The sequence below is a fragment of the Nylanderia fulva genome, unplaced genomic scaffold (assembly GCF_048542155.1).
Source record: "Nylanderia fulva isolate GAGA-0341 unplaced genomic scaffold, ASM4854215v1 Scaffold10, whole genome shotgun sequence".
Classification (NCBI taxonomy): Eukaryota; Metazoa; Arthropoda; class Insecta; order Hymenoptera; family Formicidae; genus Nylanderia; species Nylanderia fulva.
The window spans coordinates 4,056,238-4,077,378 of NW_028189193.1; the positions used below are offsets into that span (position 1 = coordinate 4,056,238).

At 31.7% G+C, this 21,141-nt stretch overlaps 1 protein-coding gene across 3 annotated transcripts in view; it reads left to right on the forward strand.

Annotated features, from left to right (window-relative positions):
* Positions 1-6,645: 6,645 nt before the first annotated feature.
* Positions 6,646-21,141, forward strand: part of Appl (amyloid-beta-like protein) — a 54,577-nt gene continuing 40,081 nt past the window's right edge. For all 3 annotated transcript variants that reach the window (XM_029304038.2, XM_029304040.2, XM_029304039.2), the window contains exon 1: positions 6,646-6,995. In XM_029304038.2, the coding sequence (XP_029159871.2) occupies positions 6,936-6,995 (60 nt within the window). In that variant the 5' untranslated portion in view covers positions 6,646-6,935. The remainder of the gene's footprint in view (positions 6,996-21,141) is intronic.

A 21,141-nucleotide genomic window follows, 5' to 3' on the forward strand; every position in this document is an offset into this window, starting at 1 on the left:
TTCCTACTGCATAGCTGAGGGTTGAAATCGATACCGTTTCCAGGGTAACCGGTACGGTGCCCGACACACAGGCGAAGGCACACGGGCCAAGGCTACCTACTCATGCATTTTCATGCGCCTGCCGAAAAAGACCAAAAGATATATAGGAGGCATTGTTGGTACGCGACGGTCAGTTCGCGCGAGCTAGCGAGGCGAATCGCGCGATCGAGTGACGAGAATTTCTCTGGTCTTAGTGTGAAAAATTGAAAAAAAAAAATTGCATTTTTTTTTTCGAGCCACACTTTTTTCCTGCATTTTATCTCTTCGAGCGCGCGCTCCTCGCGACACATGCAATGTAATTAAATTAAATCCTTTTACTTTTAAATCGAATCTTTTGATATATTTCTATACTATACTGGTAAATTGACTAAACAATCGTAATAAATAATAAAATGAATTTTCGGTTTCAATTGGATTTTTTGTTTAAAGTCGGAGAACTCGTGGCGCGGTAAATTTTTCTGCCAATATTTAGAATTCATATAACACTTTGGGGGTTTTGGTTTTTCACTATATTGAAATTGAAAAAATACATATATCTAACGAATCTTGCTTCAGATTTTATTGTCAAAGTTAACGGAAGAAAGAAATTATTTTTGTGTGCTTGTAATATTTATATTTGACTCTTATATTGATTTTTCTACCATCAGTTTAATCTCACACTAGTAATATATCTTATATCTGTTTTTCTTCTTTTATTATTTGGATTTGTAATCTTTCGATAAGGACTGCAATTTAGCGAGGAAAGAGAGAAGTGTATCTTAATTATCAAACTACAGAACCATTTGATGTTAGTCTACACAGTACATTAATTACATTAGTTGAATAGCTTACACAAGGTATAAGAAAAGTGAAATTGCAAAGGTTTGTCTCGCATAACGCTTCAACGATTTCTACATCAGACTCTCTTTTACTTCCGTATAATATACATAAATTATATATAAGAGAAAAATCTTTCTTTTATATTTTTCATATTTTTATCTGTAACTTTTTTTAATAACTCTCTAAATTTCCATATAATATATACATAAATAAATATAAGACAAAAATCTTTTTTTTTTTTCATTTTTTATATTTTTGTCTGTAACTTTTTCAGTTTAATAACTCTCTAAATTTCTTGGAGTGAGATCTCACTCCAAAACAAATATTTTTACCTTATATATAGTTTATGTATATTATATGAAATTTTAGAGAGAATATTGAAGTAAATTGTTTCCATATAATATATACATAAATCTATATAAGACAAAAATCTTTTGTTTTTAATTTTCATATTTTTGTCTGTAACATTTTCAGTTTAATAACTCTCTGAATTTTTTGGATCTCACTTCAAAACAAATATTTTTACCTTATATATAGTTTATGTATATTATATGAAATTTTAGAGAGAATATTGAAGTAAATTGTTTCCGTATAATATATACATAAATCTATATAAGACAAAAATCTTTTGTTTTTAATTTTCATATTTTTGTCTGTAACTTTTTCAGTTTAATAACTCTCTGAATTTCTTGGAGCGAGATCTCACTTCAAAATAAATATTTTTATACAGTTTATTGTATATTATGTGAAATTTTAGAGAGAATATTGAAGTATAAATTTGTTGAATTCGTCAACAGAGGAAAGTGAGACCAGGACTTAGACAATAATAATAAAAAAAAAAAAAAAAAAAAAGACGGGTCTTTACGTCGCTCGCGATGAAACCCTCGCTATCTGGGTGGGTCCGAATGGCATCTGCCCCATTTGTCCGCGGTGGAAGATATCACGGATTGTTCCGCGCCACGTTTTATCGCGAGGCCGGCGTTATCACTGAAAAATGGTCACCCTGTTGCGAGGAGGACGCACTCAGACCGGAACTTAATGCGCTATTTTACGCGGTCGCTCTTTCCACTCTCATCACAAAGTTCGTACCTCGGAGAAACCGCAATATCAGAAGGCCACGGTCTTTTGAGCATCTGTCCGTTCGATAATTGTCATTTGCCCTTTGAGAGAGAAAGATATTAAAGAGCGCGTTTCTCCCTTTTTTTTTTCTGTCTGTACTTTCCATCGGCGTAGGATAATAGAGAGAAAAAAAAGGAAAATAAATAAAATATCGTGCCATAATTTTCGAGCTCGCAATTGATTCCGAAATGTACGGTGTTCCCCGCAGTTTACGTATTATTCCATGCAGCGCCGTATCGACGCGATGCTGTGAATGCGATACATCGAATGGCAAAATTATTATTTCGACGCGCAGAGCCAATTACCGTGACCAACGACGTGTTGTAACGATTGCACGTAGTTACGCATGAGAGAATCGACAAACATCACTTTTTTCGGTTACCAGGATTGTAAATAACGTTATGTTTATTTAACCGCGTTTTGCAACAATTTTTCACCAAAATGTCCCGCGGTCGAATATTTGTTAATCATTTTCTTTCTCTTTTTTTTTTTTTTTTTTTTTTTTTCTATAGTCGAGATCATTTGTAATTAATGATCGTTTGCAAAATAATATAATAATGCATAATAATGAGAGATATAAAAATTATTAAATGCATATTAAGGTTTTAGCTTTTGAATTTTCTAGCTGTGGATTAACATATTTTTGAGCGGATTTCTATTCGAAGAGTGGACGTTATTTTTTAACTTGCAAAGCGAGTTATGAAAAATCCCGGGCTTATATTTTTAAAAAAATCATCTCTCTCAACGAAATATGCATTTTTAGTTAATGTTCAAAGCCGATTGACAAGGCTGCGCGTGCGAAAAGTTAAATTATATTTGAATTAATGGAAGAGCTATTATTGTAATTTGTCATTCTCGAGAATCCGGCGAAATTTATCTTTTATTGCAATGAAAGTCTCAGTAATATAATTTGGATGAAGTAACTCTCTAATTAGCGATTCACCATCAATTTTCTAAATTATTATATTACATAGAATATTACAGAGTGTCTCACGAGAACTTCCTAAAATTAATCAGCTATAATTTTTAACACATATAAGAAAGAGGGAAAATAAAATATCTTCTAATAGAGGATATTTGACGTAGTTTTTTTAATTTACATATTATTTATATGTGGACTAAAGACAATCGGAGATATTTTTATATAATAATTATTTGATAAAACGTTACAATAAAATTCCAAAGTCTCTTTCGAAATTGCAAAGATGCATCTTCATGCATCTCTTTTAAGATGTCATTCAGCGTGAAAAAGATTTAATTTCTGTTTTTTCAATTATAACAGCGCATTTCTAAAATGTGCATACATTATTAAGATTATTTTGACATATTTTTATAGAAAACGTTTTGATTACATTGGATTATTCCACATAACTGAAACTGCCAAATATTTTCTATTAGACGATATTTTCTTATACTCTGTTTAAAAATAATAGCTGATTAGTTTCAGCAACTTTCTATAGGATACGGAATTGTTACATTTGTCATCTCTCTTTCCACATCATAATTAAATACTGTGATGACTCAGCCGTGAGATAAAATATTAAAGGTTTAAAATCCAGAAGAACAAGGTTTCGCCATCAACTTTCTTCCCTTAACTCGCCAAAGTTTCTGCTTGTAATCGTTTTAATTCAGAAACCATTAATACAACTATTAATCATTTTTCTGGAGAAAAAGTCTCTTCTCCTCTATTACCTTTGCCAATTATCTTTAGAAAATTCTCAAGGGAGTTAATAATGAACGCGAGGGACATATAAAGAGGCAGGAGAATTGAAGAAGTTAAGAAGCGACTTGTCGAGGCAAAACAAATCCTCGACTCCTAAAAGCAAATGTACATACACTGAAAAAAATATTTATGTAAAATTACATGATTAAGCTAGGTTTTTTTCCGACCCAATATTGATATACTTACATGGAAGATTACATATTGTATATGTAATTTTATATGAAATATATTCTTAAATATTTCATTGAACATGTAATTACACATAGGAAATGTTAGGAATGCATAAATGCTATAAAATAATGTTATAAAGAAAATAGATAAATACTTATAAAATAAAATTCTAATAAAGTAAAAATAGTAAATTTAAAATCACATATGATTTTTGCATAAAAATAGTAATTTCACATTAATATGTATTTTCACTTTAAAACAAATGGAAAAAAAAAAAATTACAGTGATAAGAGCAAGTAACTTTTCCAGTTCTGAACTAGTAATTTCCATGTAAAAGTACATGGATTTTTTTTTTCAGTGTATAGGAATATTTGAGCCTCGCTCTCTCGATGGTCCTCCATATAGAGCAATAACGTGACTTCTTTGTTGCTTTATTGCCGGCGTGATAGCGACATCCGCGTTCGTATCTACAGGTTGTTGATTCTGTCATGGATGCAGACATTTCAACTTCTGCTCCTCTCTCTCTCTCGCGTTTGTCTCCTCTTTCTCTCTTCTCATCCTTTAAAGACGCTCCGGTCGTTTCCTCCTCAAAGTCCTCGCCTCGATTTCTTGCGTAGGTTCGGAAGATCAATTTACTGCAGCGTATCTGCTCTCGCTTCCCTCGTCATCGATTGCCTTCGCTCGGTCCTTCGCCTGGCTCCGGCGTGGCACAAAGACGAAGAGCTTCTTTAATTAGCAAAAAAAGAGTCGCACCTCGCATTTTATACGATCGCGCTTCTTTCCTCCAAATTACGTAGAAATCACGGAGTTTCGCTCCGAGTGTAGATGAATTATGCAGCATTAATCAAGGCGAATAAACTCGACGTGTTTCTAAGCAATTGATATTACGTTTCTTTTTACAATCAAACCGATGTATACAGATGGAGAAGGAGTCTTTTATTCGCAGAAAAAATTACCTATACCGTAGCAAAATTTTAACTGTCCACGCTGAAAACAATTTGTCGATTGGAATATTATTTTGTTAATTGAACATGTACAAATATTTAAATTAAATATCATATTCAATCGAACAAAACGTATATTTGATTTAAATACTAAAATATGTTCAATTAACAAAATAGTCATTTAGTTGAAAGGTTTAGTCAAGTTAACACATTTTTTTTTTCAGTGCATATATTACAATCTGAAAAGTTATCATGCCTAAATTGTAGTTTGTATGGTAATTAATATTTTTTTAGATGTAGTTTAACGGAGAATGCTATTAAAAAATATTAGCTATCGTAGCTAAAATTTAGACATGATAATTAAATTTTATATGTAATATAGGGACAGCTAAAATTTAGCTATATAGTAGCTAATTTTTTTTCTGTTTTTATATATAGATAAGTTTCATATCTCTCAGCTTGAAAATATTTCGCATACATTCTAAATTTGTTTTTATTGAAATGTATATAAATAATGCATTATAACGTGTTATCGGGCACAATTTAGCCACTTCGTTAAATATTCCATGAAACAAATGGTTTTATTAATTTCTCTAAAGTTTGGAAAATGGCACAGACAACAACATTATTCCGGGAAGCGCTTCAATTACGCAGGAAACAAAGTTAGTAATAATTTTATTTGGGATATTTGGCCCACATGTATGCGGACTCACGAATTCAGAGATTTTCGTAATTTTAGCAATAACAATTGCGGTCTCTCTCTTGTGCCTCTGTAATTTAGAACCACAAATAAACCCATTAAATGCACGCATCATCGCGCTACTTGAACATCGAATGCGATTTATTGCAACGATAAACAGGACATACTGCATCACATAATGAACGTCAAAGTTCGAATAAATCAAAGATATCGACGCGCGAATTGGAAATTTGTTGGAAATTAAAATTTATAATTAATTCTGTGCACACACACGAATGGATTCAACGCCAATTTCCAATATCAATTTTCAATATTTTCACTATTATAGTACAAAAATATAAAATTATATATACATGAAAGAGAGAATATAATCTGGAAAAATAATCCTATCAAAATAAGAAAGGAAGAAATCGAGAAGAATAAAATTGTATCATTAATACATTTCATATCTCTCTCGCGAATATTCTTTTCGCGGAATTGAATTCTTCAATTAGGGATATTCATATGTTTATTGGTTTTATTGAAAAACGATAACGATGATAGCAAGCTGATATAATTAAACATCATCCGATTATTCAAAAATATAGAATTACATTTTCCTGGTAAATATTTTTCTCGTTAATTCAATTAATATTTGTTACATTTATAAAATTTCTTTTCCATCATATTTTTATAAATATATTTTCGTGGAATCTCCCGATACATTCTCCAATAGAAACGAGCACATTTTCTCGACCTCGATTGAAGAACCGACGAATTAAATAAGCCATCTTTTACACAACTTATCATACGCCGAAAAATGAAAATCAGGTATATATATACATATTCGTGACGAAACGTATTTATTTATCGCAACATCGGGCATATCGTTTCCAATTACGTTTTAACAGAGTCAATCCGGCAGTCAACGGGTGTTAATTAGTTAATCCAATTGCGAGAATTGTCGATTTCGGATGGAGCGCGACACGTCGTTTGAACCCGCGGCGTTCCCGCCACGTTATCGACTGACCGCGGCGCGCATGCGCGCGCGTCGCCGAGCGGACGGCGCGACGCGATTGGCCGGCCGCGCCGCCGCCGACGCGCACCGCCATCTTGCTTTCGCGGCGAGCGAGCGACCCACCCAGCCACAGCGGCGGACAGTAGTAGTTTCGCTGCGCTCACCGTGATATACGACGAGTGGAATTATCGTGCGTCGCATATATAAAACCGAACGCGGACGAAAAATCCCGTTTTTTTTCATCTCCAATCGTCGTTGACGAAACAAACGTTTCTCCTTCTCGTCGCAGGAAAGAGAGGAGAGACCGGGTGACGGATCCTCTCCGCCGGATTTTGCGGAGAAACTCTCGCCGAGTATCCTCGAAGCGGGCATTCTCAACGAGAGGACGTGGGACTGTAGGTGGGCCGGGAAGAGGAAGAAGAGATGAAGGGGATGCTGGCGCTGGCCGCACTGCTCGGCGTCCTGTCACTCTGCCGGGTGCAGGTAAGAATTCTGTCTCTCGTTGGTCCCGCCGCGTGTTCCCGCATTTTTTCTTCTTTTTTGCTCCGTTTTTTTCTACGGAGTGAATATAGCTATCGGTGGTAGCGAATGTGCGAGAGAGCGCGCGGCCGCTTTCACCCTTGAAGTTAGGCAAATGTCAGGCGCGGTGAGGCGCTCTGTCGCGCGCGATCGATGTATGCATGCCGCGAACCTTTCGTTTTTTTTTTCTCTCTTTCTTCGAAATTACGTGCCGATGTTCCGCTGCGATTCCCGGCCATGGCGGCTGTCAAATGCGGTCCGATCAATGACCATGAACGCCGCGCACGGCGGTTACACAATTCGTATACAGAGAGAATTTGTCCGGAAAATCCTGGTAATCGTGGAACAATATATGATATTGGAAGAATTTTATAAGAATTTTAATAAATATTGATATCTACCACAATGAGATGTAAAATATGTTCGATTAATTTTACTATGTGGATATTGATATTTTTTATTGTGGTTGAAATATTGATCAGAAAAACTCTTAAATTAAATCGCAAGATTGTGTTTCGCGGAATTTTAATCTGTGACATTTAATATAACACAAATGTTCTTTGCTCACATATACATATTTTTAAATTTATATGCATATATAATATATATTTTTTATATATGTATATATTGTATAAAATAAATTTTATATACATAATGTTTCGTATGGTTTACTATTACTAAAACTATACGTACGATTTATATTGTGCAGATATATATAATTTTTTGTATCTATCTATAAAATAGACTTAACGAGAATCTATATCGTTTTATTGGAATATCCCTATTCAAGTATTTATCTTAATTTTAATATCATATATGGAACAATTCGTACACAGAGAATTTATGGTAATCGTGGAACAATATGATGATATTGGAAGAATTTTATAAGAATTTAAAAAATATTACTATCTACCACAATAAGATATAAAATATGTTCCATCAATTTTACTATGTACATATTAATATTTTTTATTGTAGTAAATATTGATTAGAGAAAAATTCTGAAAAAATACTTCCAAAATATCACATTATTCCATGATATTTACTATGATTTTCAGGATAAATTCTAAGAGGAAATTCTCTCTGTATATTTATATTAATATTATAAATTATCATGAATATTTTTCGAGAACGTTTAAATCCGAATATGTAATATTGAAAATATAACACAGAGATATTTACAAATTATTAAATCAATATTTGTAATATTGAAAAAGATGGATCTTATTTATTTTGATCAACGAAAGCAAATCACATTAAAAGGATGATAAAGAAATTTGAAGGTATGTATATCGACGCTGATCAAATAATTGATTTTCCAAGTGATTTATTTCCCATTCATTCAAATTACCACCGTAAATTGCATAATTTTTCGAAACCGACACTCGACGATGCAAAGAGATATGCGTGACGTTTCGATGTATCATTCTGCTGGAATATTTAACACCCCCTCGAATATATATCACGTCGCATGTGTGTAGGCATTTTAATATGTGTGATGAGAAACCGTGGGCCGTATAAAAGAGGCAACTCGAGGTAGTCCTCGATACACCGATCGATTTGATTCTACGTTGCATAGCTGTATTTTTTGCTTCGGAGCGATTTATTCAAGGTTCGGAGAAATGTCACAAGTTTTTATCGCAAAACAAAAAATATGTTTACTACACGTTTTTCGCAGCAATAGCATACTATGAGAAAGACATCGTAAATGTCGGATCTTGTTTAAAAAAAAACATGGTTTTTTTTTGTACATTCAGCTTATTACATAAATGCAACTGCACATGTAAAGAACTCAAATTCATTCTACAATTAAAAGCTACAACAAGGCTATTTCGAGATGAACTAATCTAAATTAATTTTGCCATTTTTTTCACAACTGCATATTATATATATGTATATTATTTTGCATTCTCGTTGATTTTTTTTCTCGGAGAAGTTTGATTCTCTGAGATTTATGTTCTCTTTCCTTATCTTGCTGTTTGCATCTCTTTCTCTCTTTACAATTTTATTACAATCATCTAGTGTAACAACGCATCTCTATTAATATCGTTCCATTACTCACAGTAATAATTAACAGTGCATCATGTAACAATAATGCAATTTTGAAGCAGCCACTTCTGTATAATAAAACGTCCTATACACGACAAAGTAACAATGTAAACAATTTACATATTCCGACCGTATCATTGTCGCATTAATCGGTCGTTTGTAATTCGAAAATGATCAGCTATGGATACGGTCATCGACAATTATACTGATGAATACACGTTAATTACTCCTTGTGTAATAGAGCTGTGACTTAAAAATATGTAAGAAACATTTTTTAAGATGTGTTACATAATATTTATACATTATTTTAATTAACTGCACCAAAATTTGGATTTATTTAGTTGGATATAATTTTGTGCTTTAAACATTATTTTAATAATATTAATTCATTAAAGAATTTAATATTTGTTACATTACAAATTAACAGCTTCAATAGAGCGTTAATATTAATCTATGTTCATCAAAATTTTAGCTGCACTGTTCAGAATTCAATGTGGAGATTTTAATAATATTATCTATTAATTTAATAGAAAATTTTCGATAGCGATGCAAATAATATTAACTAAAGTTTCTGCGAAAATGCAGGTTTTTGTCGCATATAAACAGTTATTAACGGACATGAACGCGTAAGTAAACGCGTAAGTAAACAATTCGGAAATTTAGTATTTGTCATGCCGTATATTACTCGATATTGTGGGCGTTTCAATCGTGGCATTAATGACATTAGCTTACGAAAATTTAGGATCGCGACCCAGTCATGCGAGATATCTCCCACATACGATAAATAATCTATTTATATAGGCATAGCCGATATCGATTTTTCGCTTTAATTTCACGAGCAAAATGCATTTTCTCGGTTTTATTACACCAGGTGTACATAACGATCATCAGTATATACGGCCGCTATTTAAATCTACTCTGTCTATTTAAAAGCGTCATTTAAATCAGTCAAGATCGTCATTGTATTAATACATATCTCGTGTCTGGAGGTGTCACGCCCGTTTCGCGCACGCAACCATGCGTGCACGCAACTTGTTGTATCGACGCATATGCCGTATCGTGCGTATATATATAGACTTTTGTTCAAAGACAAAAGCATTTAAGAGCGGGCGCATCCAAAAATATTCATTCTTTAATTTTTTAATTTAATACGTCGTACAGTTCTTTTTTCGCAAATGCACGATCATAATTTTTTTTAATTTCTCTGAGTTTTTTGTTGCATTAAATCATCGGAATATTTAAATTCAGAAAAAATGCAGATTGCTTTATTTTATCAAATAAAAATATCTTAATATCACTGGATAATTCTATATTTGAGTGATAAAATGTTTTAAACATTGAATAAATGTTTGGCTTAGCGAATATACGGAGATCTAATTACAAAAACATCTCATTTTAATATATTTTTTAAAAGAAGATAAGCTTTAAACATACACACACACACTAGACATATTTCTAACGCATATTTATGTATGATGAATTCGTGTAATATTAAGTTAATAGCACAGATGGGAATTATGGTGTACTTCGTTCCCATATATACCTGAATGACTTATGTCGTATTATAAAGGAGATTTTTCAAAGGAGTGCATACCGGCGGATGAACTTTGTGCCACATATAATTAGCATTTTAGTGTCGTCTTTTAGTAATTTCAGAGTAAACCCCCACGAAAGGAAAATTCAATTTGACTTTATGAGAGTGAGTGACTTTATGAAATAAAAGTTACAGAAGTTAATATTAATTTCTTTACTTTCTGCAACATTTTCACGATCTAAAAATCTAAACAATCTTTTTGCTATTTTATATAGCATTAATTATTCTGAAAAATATATTTTTAGTATAACTAATTTTTCGTAAAGTTAATGTTATAATTCTTTAATTATTTCAATAAAGAAATTAATCATGCATTATATGTATACATATGTATTGTAACTCAAATTATTTTCGATGAACGAAACAAAAATATTAATGACCGATACAATATTACAAAAAATTTTTAATTTATATTTATTATGAACAAAATATAACACAGAGATATTTATAAATTATTAAATCAATTATTTTGTAACACACATATATATATATATATATATATATACATAACGTAATTTTTTCTTCCGCTGGTTGAAATAAATTCAATGTTGTATAATTTAATCTCACACATTGCGCTTATTTCGTTTGTTTCGTGTGACGTAATCTACTTTTTCAAACTAATCAAATTCCTCCTGTACTTGTGTGCACAAATTAATGCAATATCCAATTTGCTTCGTATTAATGGCATAACATAACAGGGCGCATGCAAAAGCGTCACAGCGTTAATTCATATAATTCTATCAAAATTTAATTTAATGTTACACTTGAATTTATTCTCTCTTATTCTAAATCCATTCCCGCAACGTTTAGCGTCTAATTGTGTGTGTGTGTGTGTGTGTGTAATTATTCCACGTTGAGTTGTGTTGTATCGAGAAATGTTAGATTTCTCCTTTAATTTGGAGCAAATACAAGGAAATAAATCTCAGATCAATCTGATGTTTTCTCAGATTTTTCTCAAAAAGATCGTTTATCTCAATACGAAATCGTGCACATAATATTGTAAATTTTTTTACAAATATAAAGTAAGTACTCGATAATAATTATATGGCAGTTCGAACTTTTCAGTCTCTCCAGTTTTCTCGCAGCGAGAGTAAATGAAACTAAGCTATATCATGTCCGCGTTACTATAGTTTTTTTCCCGAAACCGTCTTTCATCCATAGGTAATTAAACGCGATAGAAACTAGTACATGATTAAAATAAAATTGAACGCGTTCGCTCGCGTTTATCGAGTTCCGTTTAATTCTTTCAAAGGACAGATTTTATTTGAAATCGTTGTTTTAAGCACGTGGCTTGATTTGAAGTGATAAAATACCTATATACTATAGTATTTAAACGACTAAATAAAAAATTGAAAATAGAGTGGGCGTTTATAGAATCTACGTCAAGTTTTTAAATGTTAAATAAAAATCTAAAAAGAACAAAAAATTAGTTTTCTAAATAAAAAGTTTAAAGAATATCTTTTATTTATTTATTTTTATGGTACATATTGCACAAAAAATGTTTCTAGAAATAATAGAAGTGGTTTTAAATTTTTAGTACCGTGAGCTTTCTTTTTTTCAACGAAAAATGTTTTCCTGCGAATATGTTTTTTATTCACCATCTTTTTTACGTCAAGTAGAATTAACATATAAATGATTGCTAACGCATAGAATTAAGAGAAAATCCGAAAGGATAAAATTTGTCGAAAATATTCGCGAGCATGCGCTTTTTAAAACCGACCTCGCAACCGCTTTTGACAGCTTTTCACCTGCACGCCATATATAATAGAAGGGGGAAAACAATGAGAACTGACGGTGGAAAAAATTCGCGTGTTCGTAAATGCGACTAAACGTTTACTTTCTATCGACAAAAACGCAAAAACAAAATACAAGATGTAAATGTACGGATGATGAAATCTGGTATACAGAAAAAATATGTACGTTTATAATCCTACGATACTACTATACGTCATATGACAGATAAAATGCATTCGATATAACACGTGTAATTTCAATTATGAACTGCGTGCTTTTTTCGCGTCGAATTTATTTTCAGTTTTTAAGTAAAATCGTCAAGTCTGTTTTTATTTTTAATATCTTTCACGGACACGACTAAAATATTTAAATATATACACATCATGAAAGTATTGAAGAGTGGCGTCGTTAATTTTTATCACTTTTAATTATTCATATAAATCTCTTGACATTTATTAAATATAAAATAAAATATTTTCTCCACGTAACATTTTTTTTATGATATATTAATACTGTCATATATGAAAAAGGTGACATACATGAAGAATTAAAGGAGATTATACGAGTGCAGTTCTGTATAAGAAGATTTAAGCTTTCTTTAAATAAGTTTTCCGTGTAAATAATTATACTTAAGAGAGCGTTTGGAATTATAAAGTCAAATTTCATCTACTTAATTTCTTTCCGTGTAATTTTTTTACCCGGTTGAGGAAAGGAGATGCACCTGGCTGTTTTCGCGTGATTCATTCTGTATGTGTAATTTATTTCGAGCCGGTGTTCTACGGCGCATAACTTATCTGGACATGCGATTTTGTTCCGATGCTGAAAATTATCGTCGGCGAAGAGAGTCTCAATTTTGCGAGATATTTTGCTATTGTTGATTTTTTACACAGCTACCAATATAAAATATCGACCGATCCGCAGTTGCGGAAGTAGTTAAAAACGGATATAGCGGGTACGGGGAATCGACGCTGATTGCGCCATAATTTATTCATCGACGCAGTGATTGTGCTCTCGATTTATTAATTATTCGTGATGCGTCGCGGCATTACGTGATTTGTACTGCGGGAGATTCTCTCGCTAATTGAGCGCGAATCTAATGATAACTAACTCGCATCAGCTAGTATCTCGATAATAGCGCGAGAAAGAGAGATTGGATCTACTTATCTTATTTCTATCTATCCTGTCTATTAATCGAGCTATCAATCAGTTGGTAAATGAGTAGAGTGAAAACCATAATTTCGGAGCAATCTTTCCCCAGAATCGAAATTTCATTTATAACATTAATCTGAATTATCGTCATAATGTGGTTTAAAAATTAATCATCCGAAAAATTCTATGGTATAAAATTTAACGAATATTAATCAAGTATAATCGTTGAAAAATTAGATTAGTAAAGTATATGAAAAATTTATAAAGCATTCTTTATACAGAAAAAAATTAGCTATAAATTTTAATTGTCCCTATATTACAACCTGAAATTTATCATGCTTAAATTTTAGCTATGATAACTAATATTTTTTAACTATAGTTTAACGGAGAATTCTATAGCTAAAAAATATTAATTATTATAGCTAAAATTTCATGTGTAATATAGGACAACCCGGTACAAAATTTTTTATATATAAAAATATAAAATTATATGGAAATATATAAAATTATACATATAATCGCGAAATTATATATGAAATATGTTTATACATAGATAGATATTATAAAAGTGCTTTTTATAATAAATATTTCTTCATATATATAAATATATATGTTTCATATATAATTTGACATGATTTTATACGAACCTTTATAATTTATATATAAATTTAAATAATTATATATAAAAATGTTCACATATAATTTTACGATTATATGTATAATTATACAATTATTTATATATAATTATATATAAAAAATTTTCACCGGGAACTAAAATTTAGCTACAGTAGCTAATTTTTTTCCGTATAAATGTTGATACACTGATTAAACTAGAAACGGAGCAAACTCAATTGAAAGAACAAATTTTATAATAAATCCCGACTAATATTTAAGTATACAATCATCATTTTGAAGTTTCTTTAAATTTGTAAGTAAACTCTGATAAAACGATTTGTGAACTCCTACTACAACTTATTGAAGAAGCTATAATTTACTGCAAAGCAGGATTTTGCAAATATTGAGATTGTACTCTTTGGGAAAAATATTGGAAACAATGTCTCGTTAAAATGTTTCAAGAATAATGGCCCGCGGCGCGTGTATTGGAATTGATTAATAAATACGTGTTTGTCGCGCAGTTGATCTTTTTGTTGCTTGTCGTTTCTCTCTGCAGCACTGGACAGGATAAATATATATATATATACACAGTTTTATCATTTGCCATCGGCGATTTAAATTTCAAAGCGCCACCCGCGCTGTCCCACATTATTCGCGCTCGCGCGAAAAAGCGTGAAACTACTCGCAATTGCGGAACGTAATCCGCGAAGCAAACGTTTACGGATCTTCGTGCATCCATACGTGTACGTTACGTTACGTATGTAGCGTTAGGATGTAATTCCCGCGCGTTACAAACGCGTTCGCCAGAGGGAGGAAACGACAAATCCGTATCTATTAAACGCACCGCAACGAGTTCCTGAAACCGACTGAAATAGCTTTTAATAACGTCGGCGTTTTCTTTGATCGAATCCCGCGTAGAACTGTGATTAATCGCGCGTGGATTACAGGTGGAAAAAAAAATATATATATATTTCGCGGTCAGAAAGAATTATTTATGGTCTCGTTATACGAGCGCCCCCGTGTTTTGTTCTGTTAAACGAGATTACTCTTTTGTTGTACTTCGTATATGGAAAAGCCGCGAGTGTCCGATCGAACGCGAAATTGACATTACGATCGGCGAGAAGAGATTTTCTCCGGTAACGTCGAGATTTCTTAGGGTATATATATATATATAGGGTATATCTGACGCGTAGACATATGCAAAATTTCTCGCTAACAAGAAATAGATTGCGTATACGAACGGGGTAATTTTCCGGGTTTATGCACATAGAAAATTTACGGCCCTCCTGCTTTATGTCATATATCGAGAAAATGGGAGGTATTGGAATTCAACGGTGCATCGAGATATTTTTCAGGACGGATTCTTTAACAAATATCGACGGCGTATTTTCTGTTTTGTATTATATATTATTTTATAGCACATATTATATATATATATATATATATATATATATATATATATATAAAAATATGATATATGTTTTATATAAAATAATATAAAAATATTTAATATGACTTTATATTTACATTTGGTCTTTATTATATAAACTTTAATACATTATATATTTGGCAAATAAAAGCGGCTAAAAAAAGATGCAAAGAGACGATTAAATTATTTCTATGGCGTAACTAAAATGCATAAAGTATTTTTTTTATCGATAATGTAAACATCTATTTTCTTTTCCTATATTAAACGTAAATTTACTTGCAATTAATGACAAAGTCAATTTATCGATTATGGCACGGTAAATATTTATTTATAAGAAGATGTCATATATAATTATAAGAATGCACATTTTGCATTTATTTTTCCAAGAAGAAAAAAGGGAGGAAAAAATTTGTCTTTTTTAATTAATAAATTATTAATAAATCAAATATAAGAAATATCCGCGATTAATTTTTTCGATAATTTCTTACGGAATATATTACAAATTTTCATTTTTATTCGCGTTTATTTAATGAAAGTTCAAATTGTACCAAATGAATGCATGATTTCCGCAAGACTAATTCGATTTTGCAGACAAATTCGTTATTTCGAAGAGGAAAACGTAACGGGAACAAATGCTGACTCGGTTAAAACGTGTTAAAGACGGCGACATAAACCCACTTCATTTCACTCGCTTGACAATAGCAGCACATCTCGTCCAATCATTTAAATGTCAACGTTCTCATAGGAAAATCTCCGTAATGGGATATTTTATTTTGTTATGTCAAGCAGTAAAAATCGTCTTTAATATAAAATTTATTATATATAAAATTTAGTATAATATATAAAAACATGACATTTCGTCTATATTTAAAATATATTTCTCTATTTCTAGTTATACTATATTAAAAAACGTATAAAAATAAACGAAACATATAAAATATTTCTAAAAATTTCTAATTTTAATTGTAATAATTTTCATATAATCCATTTTAATAATTTTATTCTTAACGTCTGAATTATCTCTTGTTATTATTTTCGATTCAAAAACTATTTATTATCTTCATCTCTAAGAGAATTAATAATATTATATATTTGATAAAATCTAGACTCTATTAATATTATAATAATATACATATAATATTATAATAAGAAATCGATTATTTCAAAATCGAGGGAAATTGAGAACGTTTAAAAGCTATTTTGTATATCATGCATCCATGCATCCGATGACGATTGAAAAATCATGAATCACGTTTATTTTAGCGATGAGGCGAGATATGTAAACATCAATAATTACAATAAATATTTTACGCAAACAGGAAGTTGTGTCAGAAAGGGTAGCAGCATAATTACGTCGTTCCGTAATACTCAACTGACTAATTATATCACTCGATAATGTTCGATAATTACGGACGATCCTTGGTTGATACGTTAACGTATCAAGAAGGTATGGCGGACAGTTATGCGCTCGTTTACCACCATAGAGAACATATTAATTTTGTTATATCGGGTGTCGTGATTATTTTCAGCAAACGCCTGAGCGAAACGATTATTATGGGATCGTATCAAAGTGCATCAGGAGGGGTAATTTTGTGCCGCAGTGCATAAAGATTGCAGTATTCGACACAGCTTTGGTAGTTATTGTAATTATACTGTGAACACACGAGAAATTATATGTAATTTATTTTTCCACGATGCATATCTCGGAATAAATTATTTATTTTTATATCTGTCATCATTTTCATTTTATTATATATAGTAAAAAATCATTATGTGATTTATAAACAAAGAGACAAGAATCGAATTATGTACACTGAAAAAAAATTTGTTAACTTGACTAAAATTTTCAATTAAATATTATTTTGTTAATTAAACAAATATTTAAATTAAATATGATATATTAAATTTAACAAAACGTATTTGACTTAAATATTAATATATGTTCAATTAACAAAAGAGTAATTTAGTTGAAAGGTTTAGTCAAATTAACAAATCTTTTTTTCAGTGTACTTATATTGTATATCGAAAAAATTAATTTTTTTAAAAATCTGAATACGTATATTTCTCTAAGAAAGAAGACCTGACAAGTTTTCGCAAAAAAATTTAATAAAAATATAATGAAAAATGAAATTTATATATCTGTGTCACACGATATTGTGTGCATAAAATATTATATTTTTTCGCAATTTGTGGCTAACGCAGTTCATTAATTATTATTGAATAGGGATTAGTAAATTCGATATTTAAGGAAATAATTTTTTTCCACGAGATCTCTTTAATTTTCATTGTTTTCCCGGATTTTCCCGACTCGTGTCAACTCTGAACAATGTTTGATCGTCTTAGCAAAGTCACCTACATGGTCTAAACTGTTCCATCGACAAGGTCGCGTCTCCACCCAGTTGTATCGAATATCTCGAGCAGATATCGAATTTCGCAAAGAGACACGAAGAAATACGTGTGTCGCGCACCTGCTACCATCGAGCGCTTGTTTTGATCGCGCGACGACGTTTCATGCGGTTGTAGAGATGCTGGTGCATCTGGTAAATATCGGTATGCACCGATGCAACCGATGCATAAGCGAGATATCACGCGCTGCAAGTACGGGATTCGGCATTTGACGTGTCTCGATGAAAAATATCGGCTGACGTCCGCCCGAATAAAAATCGCGCCATCATCAATTTACGATCGGCGCGACAACACAATATTGACATTTGTTTAATTTTTAAATTTTACAAGAATTAATTTTTCGGAAATAATATATATATTGAAAAATATTTTAGAAATATTTCGTTTTTGAAGAAAAAATTCCATTGTTATTATATTGCTCCTTGAAGAAAAATTATTAACTCTTCACGACTTTTCACTTTTATGGTGATAAACGAGCGCGATAAAACAATATTGACATTTGTTTGATTTTTAAATTTTACAAGAATTAATTTTCCGGAAATAATATATATTGGGAAATATTTTGTTTTTATAAGAAAAAATTTCCATTATTATATTGCTCCTTGAAGAAAAATTATTAACTCTTCACTTTTATGGTGGTAAACGAGCGCGACAAAACAATATTGACATTTGTTTAATTTTTTAATTTTACAAGATTTAATTTTCCGGAAATAATATATATTAGGAAATATTTTAGAAATATTTCGCTTTTTTAAGAAAAATTTTCATTGTTATATTACTCCTTGAAGAAAAATTAACTCTGACACGACTTTTCACTTCTCGTCCGCACACATCGACCCAGTTGTGCATGAGTCATCTTTGTGATTACGGGACACAAAAAAAATAGCACGTATATTTGAGAGCTCTGAGATTTTAAGAGCAGAGATGTCAAATGTGCATAAAAAAAACTCATCTCTTTTTTTACTACATCCTGACAATCTCTATATAAAGATAAAGATTATTAATACTCTATATTTAGCGGTATATGCAAATATATAGTTGTCTAATTATAGATCATATTGTGTGACGTAAAGATCATTTATAACGCGTTGGACTGATAATTGGATGGACTCATTATTGTCATTATTATATAATTAGATATTCGGCGCGCTGAATGTATATATACATACATGTACATACAAAGGCTTTTATACCTGTGTAACTCTGAAAACACGCAAACTACATGCACTACATTCACACGAACTGCGTCACGACTAGCCGTCGCATTATTGACTGCGGTATTAGCTATGCGCGCGGGCTGTTACTATCATTACAATCATTTATTATAGAGCGATATACGCTACTGTGAAAATGTGTGCTAACCCAATTATTACTCGTCCAAGAGAGATCTCTCGAGCGCGGCATTTTGCCCCTATCGTTCGGCCGATAATTTCGTTTACGTTCGCAAATTGCGACGCCGGCCGGCCGGCGAAAGGCCGAGGGTGAACGCGAGAGGGTGTCGCGACGCCTCGTCGGGGGTGCTTTGCATTTCATCGATCGACGTCGCTGTGTCAGGGACAGATCCGCGACATGGCGCGCCATTATGTACGGAAGCGGATTCGGTAACCCCCGGTATACAGGTTTACTCTCCCACCGGTGACAGGGTAAACTTCCCCCGAGTTCGAGGATAACGACCGAGGACTCGAATTTCAAGCCACGCTCCAGATAAAATTCCATGAATAATTGCATCTTATTTTTTTTTTGTCTCCTATATCGTTGTATGTGTATATATGATCGAACATGTAGGAATTTATTTCTTGGGAGTCTTAGGAAATTCGCGGTATCCCACTTTACATAGCTAATACGGCCGATACAAATTCCGGTGATTGTATTTAAATGCAAATTTTACCTGGATTTGCATCTCTAAGACGGGACGCTTCTCGGGAGTTTATTTTAAAAGTATAAATTCGAAAATTGCATACAAGTGTAACAATGAAGTAGACTGTTCATATATTATGTACACTGGAAAAAAAATGTGTTCATTTGACTAAACCTTTCAATTAAATTACTATTTTGTTAATTAAACATATATTAGTACCTATTTAAATCAAATATACGTTTCGTTAGATTTAATATATGTTACATTTAATTAAAATATTTTATATGTTTAATTAACAAAATAATATTTAATTGAAAGGTTTAGTCAAGTTAACCAATTTTATTTTCAATGTATGTATTAATATGTGCACACACAAATTCAAATATTCTTAAAAAAATAATATATATCTTCATCTCTCTCTTCTATATTTTGTAAGAAATTATATTCTTGAAGAAAATTGGAAAAATTTTATATATATATATATATTATATAAATATTATATATATTATATATATTATATAAATTTTTATATATATATTATATATATTTTTTTTATATATATTATATAAAAAAATGTTTAAAAATAGAGTATATAATTTAGTATAATTTACTAATTAGACGTATAGCTATCTATCATAATCTATCATAATTTCCCTCGCTTCTATGTTTGAGAAAAAACTTTAGGCAATTAATCATACACGAGTCATTGTATCAAGTTCACCTTGACGCAGGAAAGGTCAGAAGAGGCTATTCGTGATATATCCTTAACACCGGGGGATGAGATGTGATTTTAACCGTGAGCTGTTAGCGGTGGCTTTGTGTTTCCCAGTAGATCGACACGTTGCAATAGCACTTTCAGAGTTCGGGATCATCACTCAGATTGCAGTGGCCGGCTTATCGATTAGCCGAACATGATGGTATATTCCCGAATTGGTTGTCGGTGATACGCGCATCCTGTGGTTTACATTCGCTTTTACGGGAACGAGAGATACGAAGAGAGGGCGAGTAGCACCAAAAAGCTCTCGTAACCTTGAATAGCCCTGCGGTATGAACTGCTCGATAAAGTGACCTTTATTATTTTGCACGAAGTCGTTCTCTCGTCTACTGGCCGCAGTTTTATTTTCGGACAATCAAATTCTAATATGACGTGTCTGCTCGAGTGTCATTTTGTGCAAATAATATACATGCGTACTTTATTAATTTTTTTAAATTTAAATAACACTTTTTCTGTGCGCCGACAACAAATTATTGAATTAATAAATATTTATTTCAATAC